We start from the raw sequence: 17,281 nt of genomic DNA on the forward strand, positions 1-17,281 counted from the left end.
AATGGTGTTAATAGCGCCTTCAAGACTACTTAGAACTCTGCAGCAGCCTGATGAAGAGACCTGCGTGGTCCCAAAAGTTTGCTCTGATAACAATTCTTTCTTTAGCCATTAAAAGGTATAATTTCTACAAGATTTTGTTTCTCTTACTGAGAACAATAACCTTAAACTCTCTGATGTACTGCTAAGTGCTTAGTAATACTGTACAGAAATATTAGTGCCATACAGATAATCCAAAGTTTTGGCGCTATCCGTGTGATAAGAGGAAAGAAATCCATCTTCAAGACAGATGGATGTAATAAAACTCTGACTTTATTGGAGAAATAATTAAAGGAAACGCCTCTTACATATTACATATTACATAAAGCTGTCTTAGGCCAATTCAGATGTAATAAGTTGTTTTTCTTATTCTAGGTGCTTAATGCACCATTTATTGGCTCAAAGGGCTAATAGCTATGTTGCATGCAAACATAGGTAGAGATCAGCCAATTTGATAAGGCTCACCATCAGGGCCACAGACGCTGCATCTCCTTATTATTTGCTTTATTATTTGCTTTATTTTTTATCTTCTTCAACCTCGATATATAATTAGACCTAAAAGATAGATACTAGAATTTTTGGTGCACTCTGCACTTTGAGCAAAAGATCAATCAGACTACTTTAAAATTGGCTAAAAGACAGCCTTATCAAATTGGCTGATCTCTACCTATGCTACTGTTGATCTTGCATGCAATATAGCTGTTAACCCTTTAAGCCATTGAATGGTGCATCAAGTACCTACGCTGCTGCTGATTTTGCATGCAACATAGCTATTAGCCCTTTGAGCCAATAAATGGTGCATTAAGCACCTAGAATAAGAAAAACAACTTATTACATCTGAATTGGCCTAAGACAGCTTTATGTAATAGGCTGATCTCCATTTATGTTGCTATAGGTCTCATATGCAACATAGTGGACTAGGGCAGTCTGATATTGATCACAGACGTCTCTTCTTTTAGGAAACAAATCTGCCTAGATAGGCGTCTGCAGTGCTCTCAGTGACTGAAAACAATAAGTCATAATCCGAATCAAAAAAAAAAAAAAATTGTTGGATTAACTATAAGCAACTGATACAACTGATATATGCAGCACCTTCCGTCATTGATAGGTGACTGTTATTGGCATTTTATCAGTGGATGCTAGTGCTTATAATCTGCAACTGTACCATACTAAGAAGAACTAAATGCCGATGTAACTTCTATGGAGGAATAAGTCTCTCCTCTCCTCTAATTCTAGTGGTCTATCTGTTGGACAACATACAGTGCCGAAGGGATCCCACATTGTATGCAAACTTATTCTGTATCAGAGGTTGCTTATCTACATTTTTTCTATCTATCACGCAACACAAAACTGTGTATAACAACACAAGTAGTTAGCCCGATAGAGGCCTTGCTCCTGATGAACCACTAAAACTGTGGGGAAACGCGTTGAGCCCGAATTGAGCCCGAAGTTGAGCGGAACTAATGGACTCATATATATCTCCCAGACTATAATCAAATATCTGTGGACAATCCTATGAGTCTATTACTACCTTTTGTAGGTTTCATCATAATCGGTCAATCTTGATCACACTACGAAGTGTCCCTGTCATCTACTACCATCAGGACCTTCCTACCCCTAAAAAATCATCAGTTGTTGTGTGGAAGGGATACTTTGATATCCCTTTGTGTTTATGTTATGTGAGTCCGTATAGCCCATATATGTTTTTTAAACAAGGATCTTAATAAAAATATTATTTTAGTCTATAACTGTGAAGGGCATAACTAAAGTTTCTATAGACTTACCTGCTTCTGTGAAATAGTACAGTGCTTGAGGGGGTTCAAAGAAGGGCAACTAAATTAACACATGGAATGAGAAGACTGGAATACCCAGAGAGGCTATCAAAATTGGGATTATTTACCCTGGAAAAAAGACGTCTAAGGGGTGATCAAATAACTATGTATAAATACTTGAGGGGACAATACAAGGATCCCTCCCATGATCTGTTTATACCCAGCACTGCAGCTGTAAGAAGAGGGCATCCACTATGTCTAGAAGAAAGCAGGTTTCATCGCCAAAACAGAAAAGGGTTCTTTACTGTAAGAGCAGTGAGACTGTGGAACTCTCTGCCTGAGGATGTGGTGATGGCAAAATCCATAGAGGAGTTTAAAAGGGGACTTGATGTCTTTCTAGAGGGGAAGGATATTACAGGATATAAATCTTAGGTCAATTGTAAATCCGGGTATACAGGCAGGTAGGAACTATTAGGGGTTGATCCAGGGATTAGTCTGATTGCCATTACGGAGTCAGGAAGGAATTTTCCCCCAAATGGGCTAACTGGCTCCTGCCTCTTGGGGTTTTTGCCTTCCTCTGGATCAACAACATAGGAGGATAAACAGGCTGAAGTAGATGGACATTGTCTTCATTCGGCCTTACATACTATGTTACTATGTAAGATAAGAATTACATACAGGCACACACAAACATATGCTTATAGACAGGCAGAAAAGCAAAAAGGCCCATATGCACATAGCCACAGTCTTGCACTAGGTTGTGGCCACAAAGCAGTAGTATATTTTTAATCAACACTCTTCACACAGTTGTTTCATTTTTAATTTAGCAGCTTTGAAGAAGTTTAAAAAATTAGTTCAAAGGTATACATACCTTAAACTGGGACCTATAATTTAGGTGAATGTATTTCATTCTGATGCATTGTAAGCGAACTCTAGTCACTAACAATGCTTAAAGATAATATATATGCCACTTTAGCAACTTAATTTTTTTACATCTTTTTTCAGGCTCGTGCTTCATCATCTCCTGTTATTCTTGTTGGAACACACCTAGATGTATCTGATGAAAAACAGAGAAAAGCCTGCATAAATAAAATAAAAACGGAGCTCTTTAATCAACGTGAGCTTCCCTGTGTTCAAGATCATCATTTTGTGACGGCTACAGAGGAGTCTGATGCTTTGGCAAAACTTAGAAAGTCCCTCATAAAAGAGTGTTTGAATTTTAAGGTAATTGTTCCTCAGACCACTAGGCAAATAATATTATTTTATTCTGTTTACAGCACAGTTTATCCAAGTAACTAAATCCGATTGTGTAATCAGCAAATGACCAGATGTTGGCACACTTCATACATCTCAGGTGTTTTGTTAGTATCAGTTTGTCTGTATATTGCATTGCTCATCGTTTTTTTAATTAGATTGTTATGAAAAGGTGTCTTATCTTTTCTATTCAATGTAAAAGCAAGTGAGTTGTCTGAGTCTTTTACAAATTACTGCTGGCTTTGTGTCTGGATTTCTGAAATTGCAGAATTTATTTGAATCTGTGTCTGCATATCCATGATAGCCTGATAAATGCGGGTCCCACCTCTGGGAACCGCACGTAGTTCTGGTCCCCACTGCCTGGCTGTTTGCACTGGCAGGGGTGGTGGTCGGGACTTATGGAAACAGCTAAGCTGTTTCTGTAACTCCAATAGAGGGAGTTATGCAGTATAGGACAGCTTTGGTAGTTTGCAGTTTGAGAACATAGGCAGAATTTTCCTTACAAGGGTTTTGCAAGCATATGAAAAACATAGCGAAGTACCTATGTGTGTTTGAATGCTCACCAGATGATGTCAGCATAGCTCAGAGGGTATTATTCATTGTATTGCCCAGTTCTTTCTACTATGTGTGAGATTAGTAATGTAAAGGGGTACATTTTCCATGATTCCACTTCACTATCACAGACATTGCCTCGGTTTACAGCTGGCTGTCTGCCTTTCTATTACAGGGTGTAATGTAGTCCTGTTATTACTCGCTGTTTTTACACAAAACACTGATCTGCTACTAAAAGTGCACAATTTTGCTACCCAGCATGTGAAACACTATCCCTCAAAGTATAGGGAGCGAGCAGGAGGTGAACCAGGCAGCAGTGGATATAAGCGGCATGTGATGTGTGGCATACTATTCTACAGGAAAGTTGAGAGAGAGAGGAGATAACCACAAGTTCAGAGTAGGGAACTTTGCATAAACAGGAGGTAAACACCAGGAACCTGGCCATATGATTGCACGTGGGATGGGCTTACAAAGGCATTTGCACAAAGAAAGTATATTGGTGATTGATCTTACTACATGTAAACTATTTGCACAGCATTTAAAAAATCGGATAATGTATTCTAGCCAGAATAAAGACAGTGTTGTGTATATTAGGCACCTTGCACATTGCGTTCAGGAGATCCGCTCTCCCTTCCTCTATCTTCCTTTTTTTTTTTTTTTTTATCAAAAGGGTGAAAAATGTAGAGAATAAATCTCCCAAACATGATGTGTGAGGGACCTTTCAGTGAATAGAGAATATCCAGATTTGTACATACAAATTGAATATATGAGTTTTCGACTCCTATATCCCAAACTATGCTTGTTATATTATGTCTCATAGATAGATTTGTATTCACATTTGTCTTGCCGATTTATTTGTTTAGATTAGAGACCAATCAGTTCTTGGGCAGCTGATTCCAGACAGCTATCTGGAGCTTGAAAAAAGAATTCTAAACGAAAAGAAGAACGTTCCAGTTGAATTTCCTGTAATTAACCACAAGAGACTCCAAGTTATTGTAGAAGAAAACCAACTGGATTTGGATGAGCATGAAATTCAACATGCAGTTCATTTTCTAAATGAATCTGGTAATTTAATTATCTTATATATTATCAGCATCTGGCTTAAATATTACAGTAAAGTGGTTGATTAAGCTGAGGAGAAGTGCTTCTGGATGTCTTGTGCTTTATGTAATTCTTCTTTGCAGTTAGCTGATTTTTTTGGGCTATTGCCATATCTTATTTTGTATGTTCGCTGAATCTCTATTCGCTGGTTTCAAAGCTGGCTTTTTTCATCCTTAACATGCTATAAATTTATGGTGTGGATTTAAAGGTCCTGCAATTGTTACTAGACCCTGAAGAGAAGGCAGAATCCGTTTGTAACCTCTTCTGTCTTCTTTATTTCACCATATACCTTGCTCAATGTGTAATGTATAGAGACATAGGTAATGCAGTGTTCAGGCAGGGGGCATATTGTGGGGATGGGAGACAAGATTAGAAGGTTTGGTATGCTTCTATGAAGAGGTGCGTCTTTAAGGCGCATCTGAAGTTCCAGGCATCGGGGATTGTTCGGATGTTTTAGGGTAGAGCATTCTAGAGAATTGGTGCTGCTCTAGAGAAGTCCTGAAAGGCGAGCATGCGAGGTTCATATTAGAAGGGTGTTTAGTCAGAATGTGTTAGCCTCCCTCCTGTCTATACATCACCCAGCCCGCGTGCTCCGCTCTGCTATATACGGTGGCGTGGTGCCATGGAGAGCTTTGGTGATGAGTTTGAATTGAATTCTTTAGTGGGAGCAACCAGTGCAGCGACTGGCATACTGCAGGGGCGTCTGAGACGTGGCTGGATAGGAAGATGACTCTAGCTGCCACATTTAGTATGGATTGGAGAGGGGAGAGTCTGGTGCGGGGAAGGCCAATGAGCAGCGAATTGCAGTAGTCCAGTTGGGAATGGACGAGGGCGATGACGAGTGTCTTTAGCATGTCCGTAATGAGGAACGGATGGATTTTAGCAATATTCCTGAGGTGCAGGTGGCATGTTCAGGCCAGAGATTGGATATGTGCGGTAAAGGAGTGGTTGGAGTCTAGTGTGACCCCGAGGTAGTGGGTATGCTGTCTGGCGGTTATGATGGTGCCACATACTGATATGCAGATGTTGGAGGGAGGTTGACTGGTTGAGAGCGTAAAGACAAGGAGGTCAGTTTTTGAGAGGTTAAGTTTGAGAAAAAGGGATGACATGGTGTTACAGACAGCATACAGACAGTCGGGATGTTTTGGAGTAATGGTGCTGAGATATTGTGGGAAGAGGTGCATAACTTGGTGGTGTTAGCGTAGAGATGATAGGTATTAGAGCCCACCCTGACTCAAACTGTCAACATAGCCATTGCAATCCCTATAAATAGATTACCTATATAAATGAAAAGAATTGGAGAACACAGTCAAGCACTTTATTTCCTGTAAACTTGCAAATGTAAATAAATAAGAAACTATACTGGGTTGCTATAAAAGAAATAGACAGCATTATATAGAAACCCAAGTATTATTAGAAGAGCCAAAATACTTACATGTTTTTTTAGCATATGTCTTTACCATTGTATGACTAAGTTACAAATGTTTGTATGTGAGCCCTTATGATCACAATCCACGTGTTCCTCTGCTACTGGTGGCTCCCAGAACTTTGTCCTTTGTATAAACAACTAGTGTTCTAAAATTTTATGCTTTCCGAGCGCTCACCTGATGCTGGCGTTATCGAAAGTTGCAGTCAAAAGCCTTTTATCCCAACCCTATGCTACTATACATATTGTGTCTCCACCTGTTTAACGGTTGTGGTTTTATATAGCCTTGAACGTGTCTATTTCTTTTATAATAACCCTGTACATTAAAAGTTTTTTTGTACAATAAGAAGAGAGTCCTGTGTCTTACAAAAAAAAGTTGCAAACATTCTTTTGGTAGCCCAATATGTAAAAATGTTAGTACCTTTAAGCCATAATTTGCCCACAATCACTCAGTGTTTGTCTGGTGAATTTAAGATCAAACTAGTCACCATGAAAATGCATGACAATCTATGCACATCATGTTATAGGGCAGGAGGAGCTGTGCAGATCGATACATTGTTTTGTGTAAAAAGATTCAGTATAACTTGTAACTTATTGATTGACATCCCTACTTATTCTGAGCTTAGGAGTCCAGTTTGTGGAGTGACTCAGTGGTTGAGGGGCTTCAGTGTATGAGTGTACTCAGAAAGATGGTTGTGAGTCGCTGATAGTACTTCCCACTGAACTCCTAAAACCAGGGATTCAAATGACTGAAATATAAGTTTTATATTGTATCTTTTTCCCACAACACTATCTGTCTACCTGCTCAGCTACTCTTGCTTTATAACATGATTCTGGCAAATCGGACACCATGTTTGTCATGATAGGTTCAGTTAAATTGTCCTTAGTGAGACACAAAAGTAGTTGAAGGGTTTGAGGTCTAATATGTGTAGCAATCTTTGGAGAAAGCTGTTTATATCCTTATGTAAATTATTTCTGCAATTCAGCGACAGTCAGGGTTTGAATCTAATAATGAGATTTTGTAGGTTTCAAGGGAAAAATAATTCGCCTCTCTTGCTTTACCTTTCTGCTCATTTTTTTGCACCAGTTTTTTTTTTATTCTTATAGTTAATAAATGCACAGGTTAAAATAGTGCGGATAATCAAGTAAAACACAATACATTACAGTGAAGTATGAGCAATAGATTGTTGATCTGGACAATGAGCAATAGACTTGTGCACTTCTTTTTGACATCATGTTCTTTGTTTTAATAGGCGTGTTACTGCACTTTGAAGACCCTGCTCTACAGCTTCGAGATCTTTATTTTGTGGACCCTGAATGGCTCTGTAAAATAATGGCACAGGTTTTGTATTGGTCTATTACTGCATTTATTCTTACAGTATATAATACATTATTTCAAAATAAGCTCTGCAACTTAAAATTAGAATTTTGAGCTTATCTCTTCTTTCCATTAGATGGCAAATGTTATGACTTTAGTGATAGGTTTATTCCAGTGTCTGCTTCCAAACTATATACACATTAAGACAATTTTAAAAATTAGAGTTTTGCTAACATTTCTAATTTTTATTTTTTAAAATGTGCCCTAATGAATACTGGTTTGAAGAAACATGTTGCCTATCATTCAAAAGACTAACTTATGTACTTCTTCTCAGCTGTTTTGTAGATCATGTAATATGGGATAATATAATAATTGCAACTTTGTATTTCTACTGTTAATCTTCTTTTTATTCTTTTTTATTCAGATTCTGACAGTAAAAGTTGATGGATGTCAGAGATATCCCAAAGGGATTATCAATTGTGTAGACGTGGAAAAATTTCTTTTCAAGAAAAAAAAGTTTCCTAAAAATTATATATCACAGTATTTTAAGCTTCTGGAAAAGTTTCAGATAGCTTTACCCCTGGGTGAAGAACAACTTCTCATTCCAAGCAGGTATTGGTGTTGACACACATCATTCATTGAACCTGCTTGAGCTACATACTGACAGGCAGTATCTGGTCAATATAAGAACAAAAAGACATTTAAAAATAGTATATATGTAGTATAGTATGGATATACGGCCCGAATTCTGATGTATACCCAGGGCACATTGGAAATGAACAAAGATTTATTCTGTGTTGACACGAATGTTGAGTCTGGGAGAGAGAAGGTTCTCAAATCTCAGACTGACTTTTTACGTTAGAACCTGGCTTTTACTAAGCCTGCCTACAGGATATAAAAAGCTAACACTTATTGGTTCATCTTATTGTTTCATCACGTAAAGAAACCAGGAAGAGTATACTTACTTTCACTTATGCTAGTCACGTGTAGAAGAGGTGGGAGGGAAATACAGGAAGAGAGGGATGCAGTCAGACCAGGGGGGGCAGCAGGGGATGTCCCTGCATCTCCTAGTATCCACTTACACTACGTTCTCAGCTAACTATATGGGAGACTTATTACAGCAGAGTAGGCAGGGGGTAGAGTGAATTCTAACTGCTGCTCCTGGCACTGGGTTACACAGTAAAACTTGGCTGCAACTTGCATTACACAGGAAAAGACTGGATACACAGCAGAGCAGACTGAGATACATAATATATAATATGCTTCGGCGAAACAATAACTTATAAGTCTGCGTACCACAGTATTTGTATCCTTAAATACTACCGTACTCCACTTAACTGTCTTTTTGTTGGTCTAAATTTTAATTTTTTTTAAACGCTCATATTTTCTAGTTTATCTGACCACCGACCTGTAATAGAACTACCCCACTGTGAAAATTCAGAGGTCATCATAAGGCTGTATGAAATGTCATACTTTCCTATGGGATTTTGGTCCAGGCTCATCAACAGGCTTTTGGAAGTGTCTTCATACATGTTGTGTGGCCGAGGTGTGGAATCCAAATATTTTGTTCTCATCTACTAATATTTCTAAAACATGTGTTAGAGATACCTAAACTGCATTATTTACCTTTTTAGTCTGGGTTCACACAGGGCAGATTTGCCATGGAAATTCCATCCGGAATTTCGCGGCGTCAAATCCGCCTGCGCCTGCTAATGCGGTGATAGCCGCCCATGTGTATGAGATTTGTCAAAAATCTTGTCCAAATGGGACGGCCAATCCGTCACGGCACAGCCGGGGCTGTGGATTTCCCAGCCGCAGCATGTCAATTTTTTTTTCTTTTCCATTGTGGCCGTGCTCTCCTCTATGGGAGTGCCGGCCGCAACAGAAAAGCGTGTGGCCAAGCTGCTCCAAAACCCGTGGCTAAGCGCCGGGAGTTTTGAATCAGCGCTTTCCCCGCGGAAATCTCGCTGCGGCCACACCCCGCGAGATTTCCGGTGGGATTACGCCGTGTGGGAACCCAGCCCTACTAGGCAGTTCAATGTATGTTTCTTGCAGATATGGTGAACTTAAAGTGGTGCATGTCAGGGTGAGCACCAGTATTCCTTAATGTTTTAATGGTGCATGGGTAATAATCAGCGCAGCATTCAACCTGATCGAGAATTGAGTGTTATTTTAAAGATATTCTATCATTAGAAAATGATGTGTTTTAAATCAGCATTTTACACTAACCCTTCCCACTGAGGCCAGTTTTGGCCTTCCTTATCAAGCACCATTTTTCACAACTGACATGTCAGTTTATACAATAATAACTTTGGCATTCTTTCACTTATCCAAGTGGTTCTGAGAGTTTTTTTTAGTGACCTATTGTATTCTATTTGTGTTAGCAGATAAACCAAACTCACTGTTTATTACCTTTAAATATCTGCAATTTTTAAAAAATAACCCATATTTGGCCCTTGTTTGTAACATGACTCAAACAAAAGTCTTAAAACTTTACCATGCTATCTCTTGGTTACTTCTGTAATATACTGCAATACTTCTGATCTGAGGAACATTGCTACACCTATGATTGCTATAGTAACCCATCTGCAACCCACGATCAAGTTGTGAGCAGGCTAATTGGTTGACAAAAGTAGCCCCTTCCCTCTGTCTTACCACTTAGGTGCTATGGTCAATAGTTGGGCCCGGCGTTATCGCCAATCCTGAGGCTTTGCAGCATGAAATCAGATGTAATATACATGTGTGTCAGAAGCTTTAACTATCTTGTGGCAGCATCGTATGTCTACGGTTTCTGAGTTTTAAAAAAAATATTTGCATGTCAAAGTAATATAAGAAGCTCTTCTTGTCAGTGAGGGAGATGGGGCTTATCAGCTGGAATAACTACCAATTGTACTAGGATGTGCACTGCTTGTAAATGTTAGAACAATTCTGATGATTATTAGGGGTTTTCTTGACAAATTGGAAAGTTCAAATGCTGAAAGTACACTCTTAAGTATATGAAAATTTCTGAAAAAACAAAACAAAAGCAGGACAGTAATATAACATAGATGTAAACATTCTGAGTGGACTAAAATGTTGTGTTTTTATTTTTACATATAAAATCAGAAAGAGTCCAGCGTCCTAACAGGATGTACTGGAGACAAGGTATCTACCTAAATTGGTCTCCTGAAGCTTATTGTTTAGTGGAGTCAACAAGCCTACACTGCAACCCAAACAGTTTTTTGAAAATCACAGTTCCATCCTGTAGGAAAGGTAAATTCTATTATTTAGCTATTTGTTGTTTAGTAAAGGTCACAATTGCCATGTATTAGCAAACAGACTTCATCGTTCTATAAATGTAACAACTACAGTAATGGAATGTATTTTTCATATAAGTAATACAAAAAATATAACTTGGGCTAATGCCCACGGCCGGAAATCTGCGGCGTTACACCGCAGCTATTAGGTTCTTTTGAACCTAATAGCTGAATGTTCACGCTGCGGAATTCCACAGCGTGAAATAACCCGCGGCATGTCGTATTTGCCGCAGGAATACGCGCAGCCGGCTTCCATTGTAGTCAATGGAAGTTGGTCGTCACGCTATATTTGCATGGTAACACAGCGGAGGTATAGCGTGAATTACGGGGCCCATGTTGTGTTTTTTCACACAGATCACTGATCTGCATGAAAACGGACAGTTTGCATAGCCCTATAAGCTACGATAATAGGTCCATGTGCTGTCTGTGAATTAACACAGGAAAATGGTTGGTAGAGAAGGGATTTCCTCTACTTTAGAGCTGGCTGGTTATGCTTCATCTGATAGGGCTTGTTAAGAGACTCTCAGATGTGGCTCCCATTCTGGAAGAGAGACCGGCTATTTAGTAAGGCTTCTGCAAGCTATATGGCAGTGGCCATGGTGCACGATGGGGTAAGGGATGCACCCTGTGCAGTTCTGTGGCTTGTGATGTTTTGAGCGCTAGGCCTGACTGTTAGAGGAGTGACATTATATGCATAGTTAGAGGTTAGATGACCAGGGTTTATTTTTGCTATCTATGCACTGTGTCAATGTAAAGTGCTATGGAGAAGTGTTTGCTATGAAGCGCAATAACACTGGCAGGAGTCAGACTTAAAGGAGTTTTCCAGGGAAATACTATTGGTGACCTATCATCATGATCGGTAATCGATAGTTGATCAGCTGAGGTCCGACGTTTGGGATCAGCCGATCAGCTGAGTGGGCAGATGTTGTCAGCGGCGCAAATACACAAAGGGCTGGACTGGAAGCCTCCACGTCGACTTACGTGTAGTGGCCGGCGCTTGTAACTGCAGGCACGGCTCTCATTGAAATGAATGGGAGCTGTGCCTGCAGTTACAAGCGCCACTATAAGGTCGTCGGTGCAGGGGCTTCCGCTCTGACCTCTGTATTTGCTGCGCTGACAGCATGCGCCCCTCAGGTGATTGGTCAGGGTACCGAGCTGCAGACCCCAGCCGATGAACTGTTGATGAACTATCCTGATGATAGGTCACCAATAGTATTTTAATAGAAAGTCGCTCAAAGCCATCTTTTAAGCCATTTTTGTTGCGTCTAAATGCACTGACATAGTGCAGTTTTCGTGCACGAGTCGTTGATCTATCACTTCAAGTTTTCTTGAATTAAGCGATCAGCTGTTATCAGTGCAGCAAGATTTTCTATGCCTGTGTCCTGCTATGAATTCACAGCGGGGCACGGGCTGTAAGCATGCAGAACAATACAGCTGTTTGCTTATGCAAAACAGCTGTATTCTATTAGTGGCCGTGGCTGTGTCCTGCTCCAGCTGCATAACTGTATAGGAGCTACTATAAGGTATGCAAAGATGATCGCTCAAAACTGTCACTCAAACTGTAGTTTGAGCGACTTTTGAGCGATCACCTGTCAGTGTAAATGTGGTCTGAGTTCTTTCCACTGTTTTCCATTGTATTCTATTGCTTTTTAAATGGAATACAAAGAAATTTGACAAACCCTATATAAGTCAATAGGGAGGGGGGATGATGGATACTTATGAATCATCAGGACTGATCCGACCAGGCAGATAAATTTTGAAGAACTAACTGATCCTTCTTATTCGCCATGCATCATATGTACTAGAGAAAACGTCAACTGTTTTATTAATAATTCTACTGGTAGTGTGTTAATTCATTATAATGTTTCACATAGGTTGCATTTTGCTGGGACAGGTTGTGGATCATATTGATTCACTAATGGAAGAATGGTTTCCTGGTTTGTTGGAAATTGATATTTCTGGTGAAGGAGAAACATTGTTGAAAAAGTGGGTGCTGTACAGCTTTGATGATGGGCAGGAGCACAAGAAAATTCAACTATCTGACCTGCTGGTGAAAGCTGAAGAAGGTAAGCATCACTTGTGCATCAAGTGTTGTTGCTATTGTTATCTGTACTAATTAGCCATTCTTTGGGGGCAGTAATAATTTGAAGCCTGAATTTTGCCTGCAAGACACATTTAGATATGACCTATTCTATAATCTCTCTATGCATTGTCCTCTCTGACTCTGAGAGGGCAGCCGCAGTGTACTATAACACAATAACCTCTGCACCATAAGCTGTCAGACAGCCCTGGCACACTCCCCCCTCCTGACATGTCTGTTTCAGTAAATGCTTGTACTCCATGAAACAATGACTCTGGAGCATCTTTTCTTATGCCGCTCCTTTAACTTTTGTACTAGAAATGAATGAATAAATTGACAGCTAGATTTAAACATTCTCTTTGTCAGAGGGGCATGTCCCTACAATGTCAGCCCTGATTGGACAGAATGAGACTGAGTAAGGACAACCCCCACCTATTCCCCCAACTGTAACACCTGGTTGTCAATTTATTCATAAACTACTAGGAGGAATAACAAAGGAATGGCACAACACAGAATTATAAGAAAAGACTACCAAGAAATGTTATTTATGTTTGGAAATGCTGTATAGCAGCAGGTCCTCTTTAAACTGCTGAAAAGGTCAAAATTTCTTCCGTCATTGTGATGTTGTTAGCCGTTTAGTCGTTCAGACCCTCGGTGACCCTAAAGGTGAGCTCCCTCCATGGTAATGTGATAGGACATTTAATCTTTTCTGCATGCCTTCCTTCCATAAGTGTGCCACAAGGCTCAAATTTTGCTCATGGCTTTAGTCAACTCGTCATACCTTTTGTAGGTTTCCAATATCCTCTATACACTGGTCACCCAAATCTTTCTGTTCTCCATCTAGACAGTTTCCTCTTTTGAGCCCCTGTCTGTTCATCAGCCATCTTCTCTCTTTCTCGTGACTGCTCTCTTACTGGAAGTTCAGAAAGTGTATTGAATCAGCAGCACTCCCTATAGATCTGCACATTTTCAGGAGAGCGGTTTCCAGTGCACACCCCACAATACGCAGGATTCCAGCATAAATAGAACCAAGTAAATGCAGATACGAAGGGCAGCAAGGTGTTGGTGCCAGTAGAAAACCTCTGCAAGGATGTACATTTAGTGCTTCACAATCATTAAAAAAAGTTGTGATGTTTCGACTGCACACTGCGGTCTTCGTCACAACTTTTTTTATGATTGTGCAGGAATAAAAGTAGATCCTTGCGGATGTATTCTATTGGCATCAACACCTTGCTGCCTTGCGTATCTTTGCATTTACTCTTACTGGAAGTTTACATAGACAAGACTAGACTTGTGATTTTTCTCTTTCACAACCTGCTTACCCGTCTGAAACTTTATTTGTTAACAGCACTCCAATATTAGTCAATGAGCCTTATATACTTTAAAATAATACACACTCTTTTCCTGCCACCTCCAAATCAAAATTTTTCTCTGGATCCATTTCTTCCTCACCAGGGGCATAACTAAAGGCACATGAGCCCTAGTGCAAAAGTTCAGCTCACCCCCCTTCCTTTCCCCCGTAACTACTTTTCATGGCTGTTGTCCACCCAGGTAACTCATATTTATCAGCGTATTGATGACAACTTTTATAACATATTAATCTTAGATACAGGAACTCAGCTTTGTATACCGCTATATGCTTTACTCACCACATAATAGTTAGATACCAGATCTACATAGTGATAGCGATTACAGTGCAGTTACCTCCAGGGATTACAGGTGGCGTTGTCTCAGATAGAAGCACTCCATTTTCCTTATTCTTTTCTGTTTGGGCCTAGATCTCCATGAATAATTCTTTTAGACATGACTTGTCTCCGCACACTCCCACGATACTGCTGCGACTCCCAATAAAACTCTCCGTGCCCTCCTTTTGTGTCCCACCAAGTAAAAGTGTCTCTGCACAGTAATAATTCCTTGTAGTGGCCACCACAAAACGGTAATGCTTTTTTGTGCCCACATTAATATTTACCTCCTTTGTGATTCCACAATGTAATATCCCTTTGTGCCCCCCACAAAGTAATAAAGCCCCACTGTGCCACTCTAAGCCCCCTAAGTAAAAGTACCGTCTGAGTCCCATCATAGAAAGAGCCTCTCTGTGTCCCAAGTGAATGTGCACCCTCTGAGACCCTGCACCTCCATCAACAAGAGTATGTGACAGATCAGACTGCATCAGTATTAACAAGAACACTGCTCTTTCAGACTGAGTTTCTGTACACAGATTATTTGGGATTCCTCTCCTAGTTGCAGGTGCTTAGAGCACATACGGACCAGAAGACTGAGGGAGGAGTCAGGCTATGCTGTGTACAGAGACGCACATCCTAACAGAGCATCGTGATTGTGAGTACTGATGAAGTCTGATCCGTCAAGGGTAAGAGTCGAGGGCTGCAGAACAATTAGAGAGGCCCAATCGCAATTGTGGCCACTGTGACTCTTATAGTTATGCCACTGATCCTCATCCAAATGACCCGTATAATACTTGTACATTCACCTTTAACATACGGCAAGACTACATCAACACCCTCCTTTGATGAATAGACAAGCAGCTCTCCAACTTTTGCTTGGCTCAATTTCCTCTTTTTATTCCTCTAATGCCATTCCTTTCTGTAATTTTTTTCCACTGATTTCCGAAAACGCAGTGCTGAACACTTTAACACAAGCATTAATCCCTTTCTAATAGTGTCCTTTTACACGCGCCAATTCTCAATCAGATGTAATGTCCACCAATCAACAAGCATGTTGGTTAGAGCTCATTTGCTTTCCTTTCATATGCTTCAAGATTCACCAATATGGCAGCGAACCATCACTAGCACATTTTATGTTTGCTGAAAATCAATGATCCACTGATGAATGAATGTTTGCTCGTTTGTCGGTGGATCTTTGACCTTTCGCATTGAATTAACAGATTTGATATGGATTCCACTCCAAATATTTTGTCAGCATCCCTTGTTCCTTCCTTAGTGTAAGGCATCTGATTGGCCTGAAATCCTCCAACCTGATCTCACTATATTCCTTATATTTGACCTGCCTATAGCTCCTAGTCCTGACCTCTACCTGTACCATATTCTTTTATAGATTGTAAGCTTGTATGGAGAGAGCTCCTGGCTGATATGTATCTCATGACCATTTTCCAGTTGTCTACACCATATTGTAATTGTTACAATGTGTGAATACAGTGTTATGTAAAGTGATTTGGGAGCTGATGACGCTGTTTCAATTGATAATAATTGCTAAGGGACAATAAAAGAAATTTTCGTAGACCTGCATCTTATATGCCTGTAAGCAAAGAGTTCCCTGGGGTAAAGTGCTGCAGATTTATTAAGAGGCACACGTCTCCTCAGAATTTACCACGTCTGGTAACTCCATGCAATAGACTATGAAATCTAAGAAAGATACAAGCTGGCATAGATTTCAGATAGTATTAGGCGACGTGGCCACCAGTAGCTCATTAGTTTTCCTATAGTTTATGCCGGAACCTAAGTCCTGCTCAGCTGAAAAAAAAAATTGCCAGATCTACTTAAAGCTTTGCAAAAAATACCTGGGCACAAAGGTTTGTTAACTTTTAGCACCAGAAATCTGGCACAATCATCCTGTCACGTTTTCCCCATTGTCTTGAGATATGTATTAAAGTATAGTAATATGGCTTACAAATATTTCAAACAGATGACTTGTTAGTGAATCAGGAAGATCCAAGATCTACAATTCCCATCTCGCAAATTGCTCCCGACATCGTGCTTGCAGATCTGCCAAGAAGTATTATGCTAAATAAGGAAGAACTAGAATTTGACCAGTCTCCTGAATATTTGTTAGGTATGTATTTTACTACTTCATATTATCTTCATCTTCCTCTTCTGTAAAGAACCATAACCATTCTATTCAGTTGAATGTTTGCCAGTTACATTTGCTAAATCTTGTGCAACTACCGGTAGTAAGAAACTGTAACCTTTTCACATGGAGGATATGATTTGTGAAAAATGTTTGCCCTTACACTTACACTCATGTGAAGGGGGTCTATTTGCGCTCACCTAAGTATTTGCAAAATGAACAATGCTTTTTTTTTTGTGCGCCTACCAGTGTATTTTACTGTGCATGTTCATTTGCGAGCAGCAAACAAATTACTCACAGATTGAAATTGTTAATTAATCTAATGAGTTCCAGATCTGTACTTTTTCCTGCATAATTATGCAGTGTTTCATGCATCACCTAGCGTATTGCGTGCACATTTGTGCATCCTCATTGACTTTAATGGGGACTTTGGGTGCACAAATGCTCTGGAAAATAGAGCATGCTGCATTTTTATTTTTGTTTTTGTTTTTTTTGCACAACTGAAATACGCAGTAAAAATATACGCATGTGAACAAACCTATTGAAATGGGTTCTAGAAAAAAAATAGTCGGGGCAGGTCCTCACGGTTACTCTCCTCCTAGCTTAGCTTGATTGACGGGTCTC

The 17,281-nt window shown here is 39.9% G+C and overlaps 1 protein-coding gene across 2 annotated transcripts in view; it reads left to right on the forward strand.

Moving 5' to 3' along the window:
• The window catches only part of LRRK2 (leucine rich repeat kinase 2), a 160,135-nt gene that overhangs the window by 90,736 nt on the left and 52,118 nt on the right, over positions 1 to 17,281 (forward strand). For both annotated transcript variants that reach the window (XM_066591915.1, XM_066591916.1), the window contains exons 32-39: positions 2,814 to 3,032; positions 4,478 to 4,679; positions 7,395 to 7,483; positions 7,884 to 8,071; positions 8,851 to 9,005; positions 10,565 to 10,711; positions 12,630 to 12,821; positions 16,496 to 16,642. In XM_066591915.1, the coding sequence (XP_066448012.1) occupies positions 2,814 to 3,032; positions 4,478 to 4,679; positions 7,395 to 7,483; positions 7,884 to 8,071; positions 8,851 to 9,005; positions 10,565 to 10,711; positions 12,630 to 12,821; positions 16,496 to 16,642 (1,339 nt within the window). The remainder of the gene's footprint in view (positions 1 to 2,813; positions 3,033 to 4,477; positions 4,680 to 7,394; positions 7,484 to 7,883; positions 8,072 to 8,850; positions 9,006 to 10,564; positions 10,712 to 12,629; positions 12,822 to 16,495; positions 16,643 to 17,281) is intronic.

Source organism: Eleutherodactylus coqui, chromosome 2 (genome assembly GCF_035609145.1).
Source record: "Eleutherodactylus coqui strain aEleCoq1 chromosome 2, aEleCoq1.hap1, whole genome shotgun sequence".
In the NCBI taxonomy this organism is placed as follows: domain Eukaryota; kingdom Metazoa; phylum Chordata; class Amphibia; order Anura; family Eleutherodactylidae; genus Eleutherodactylus; species Eleutherodactylus coqui.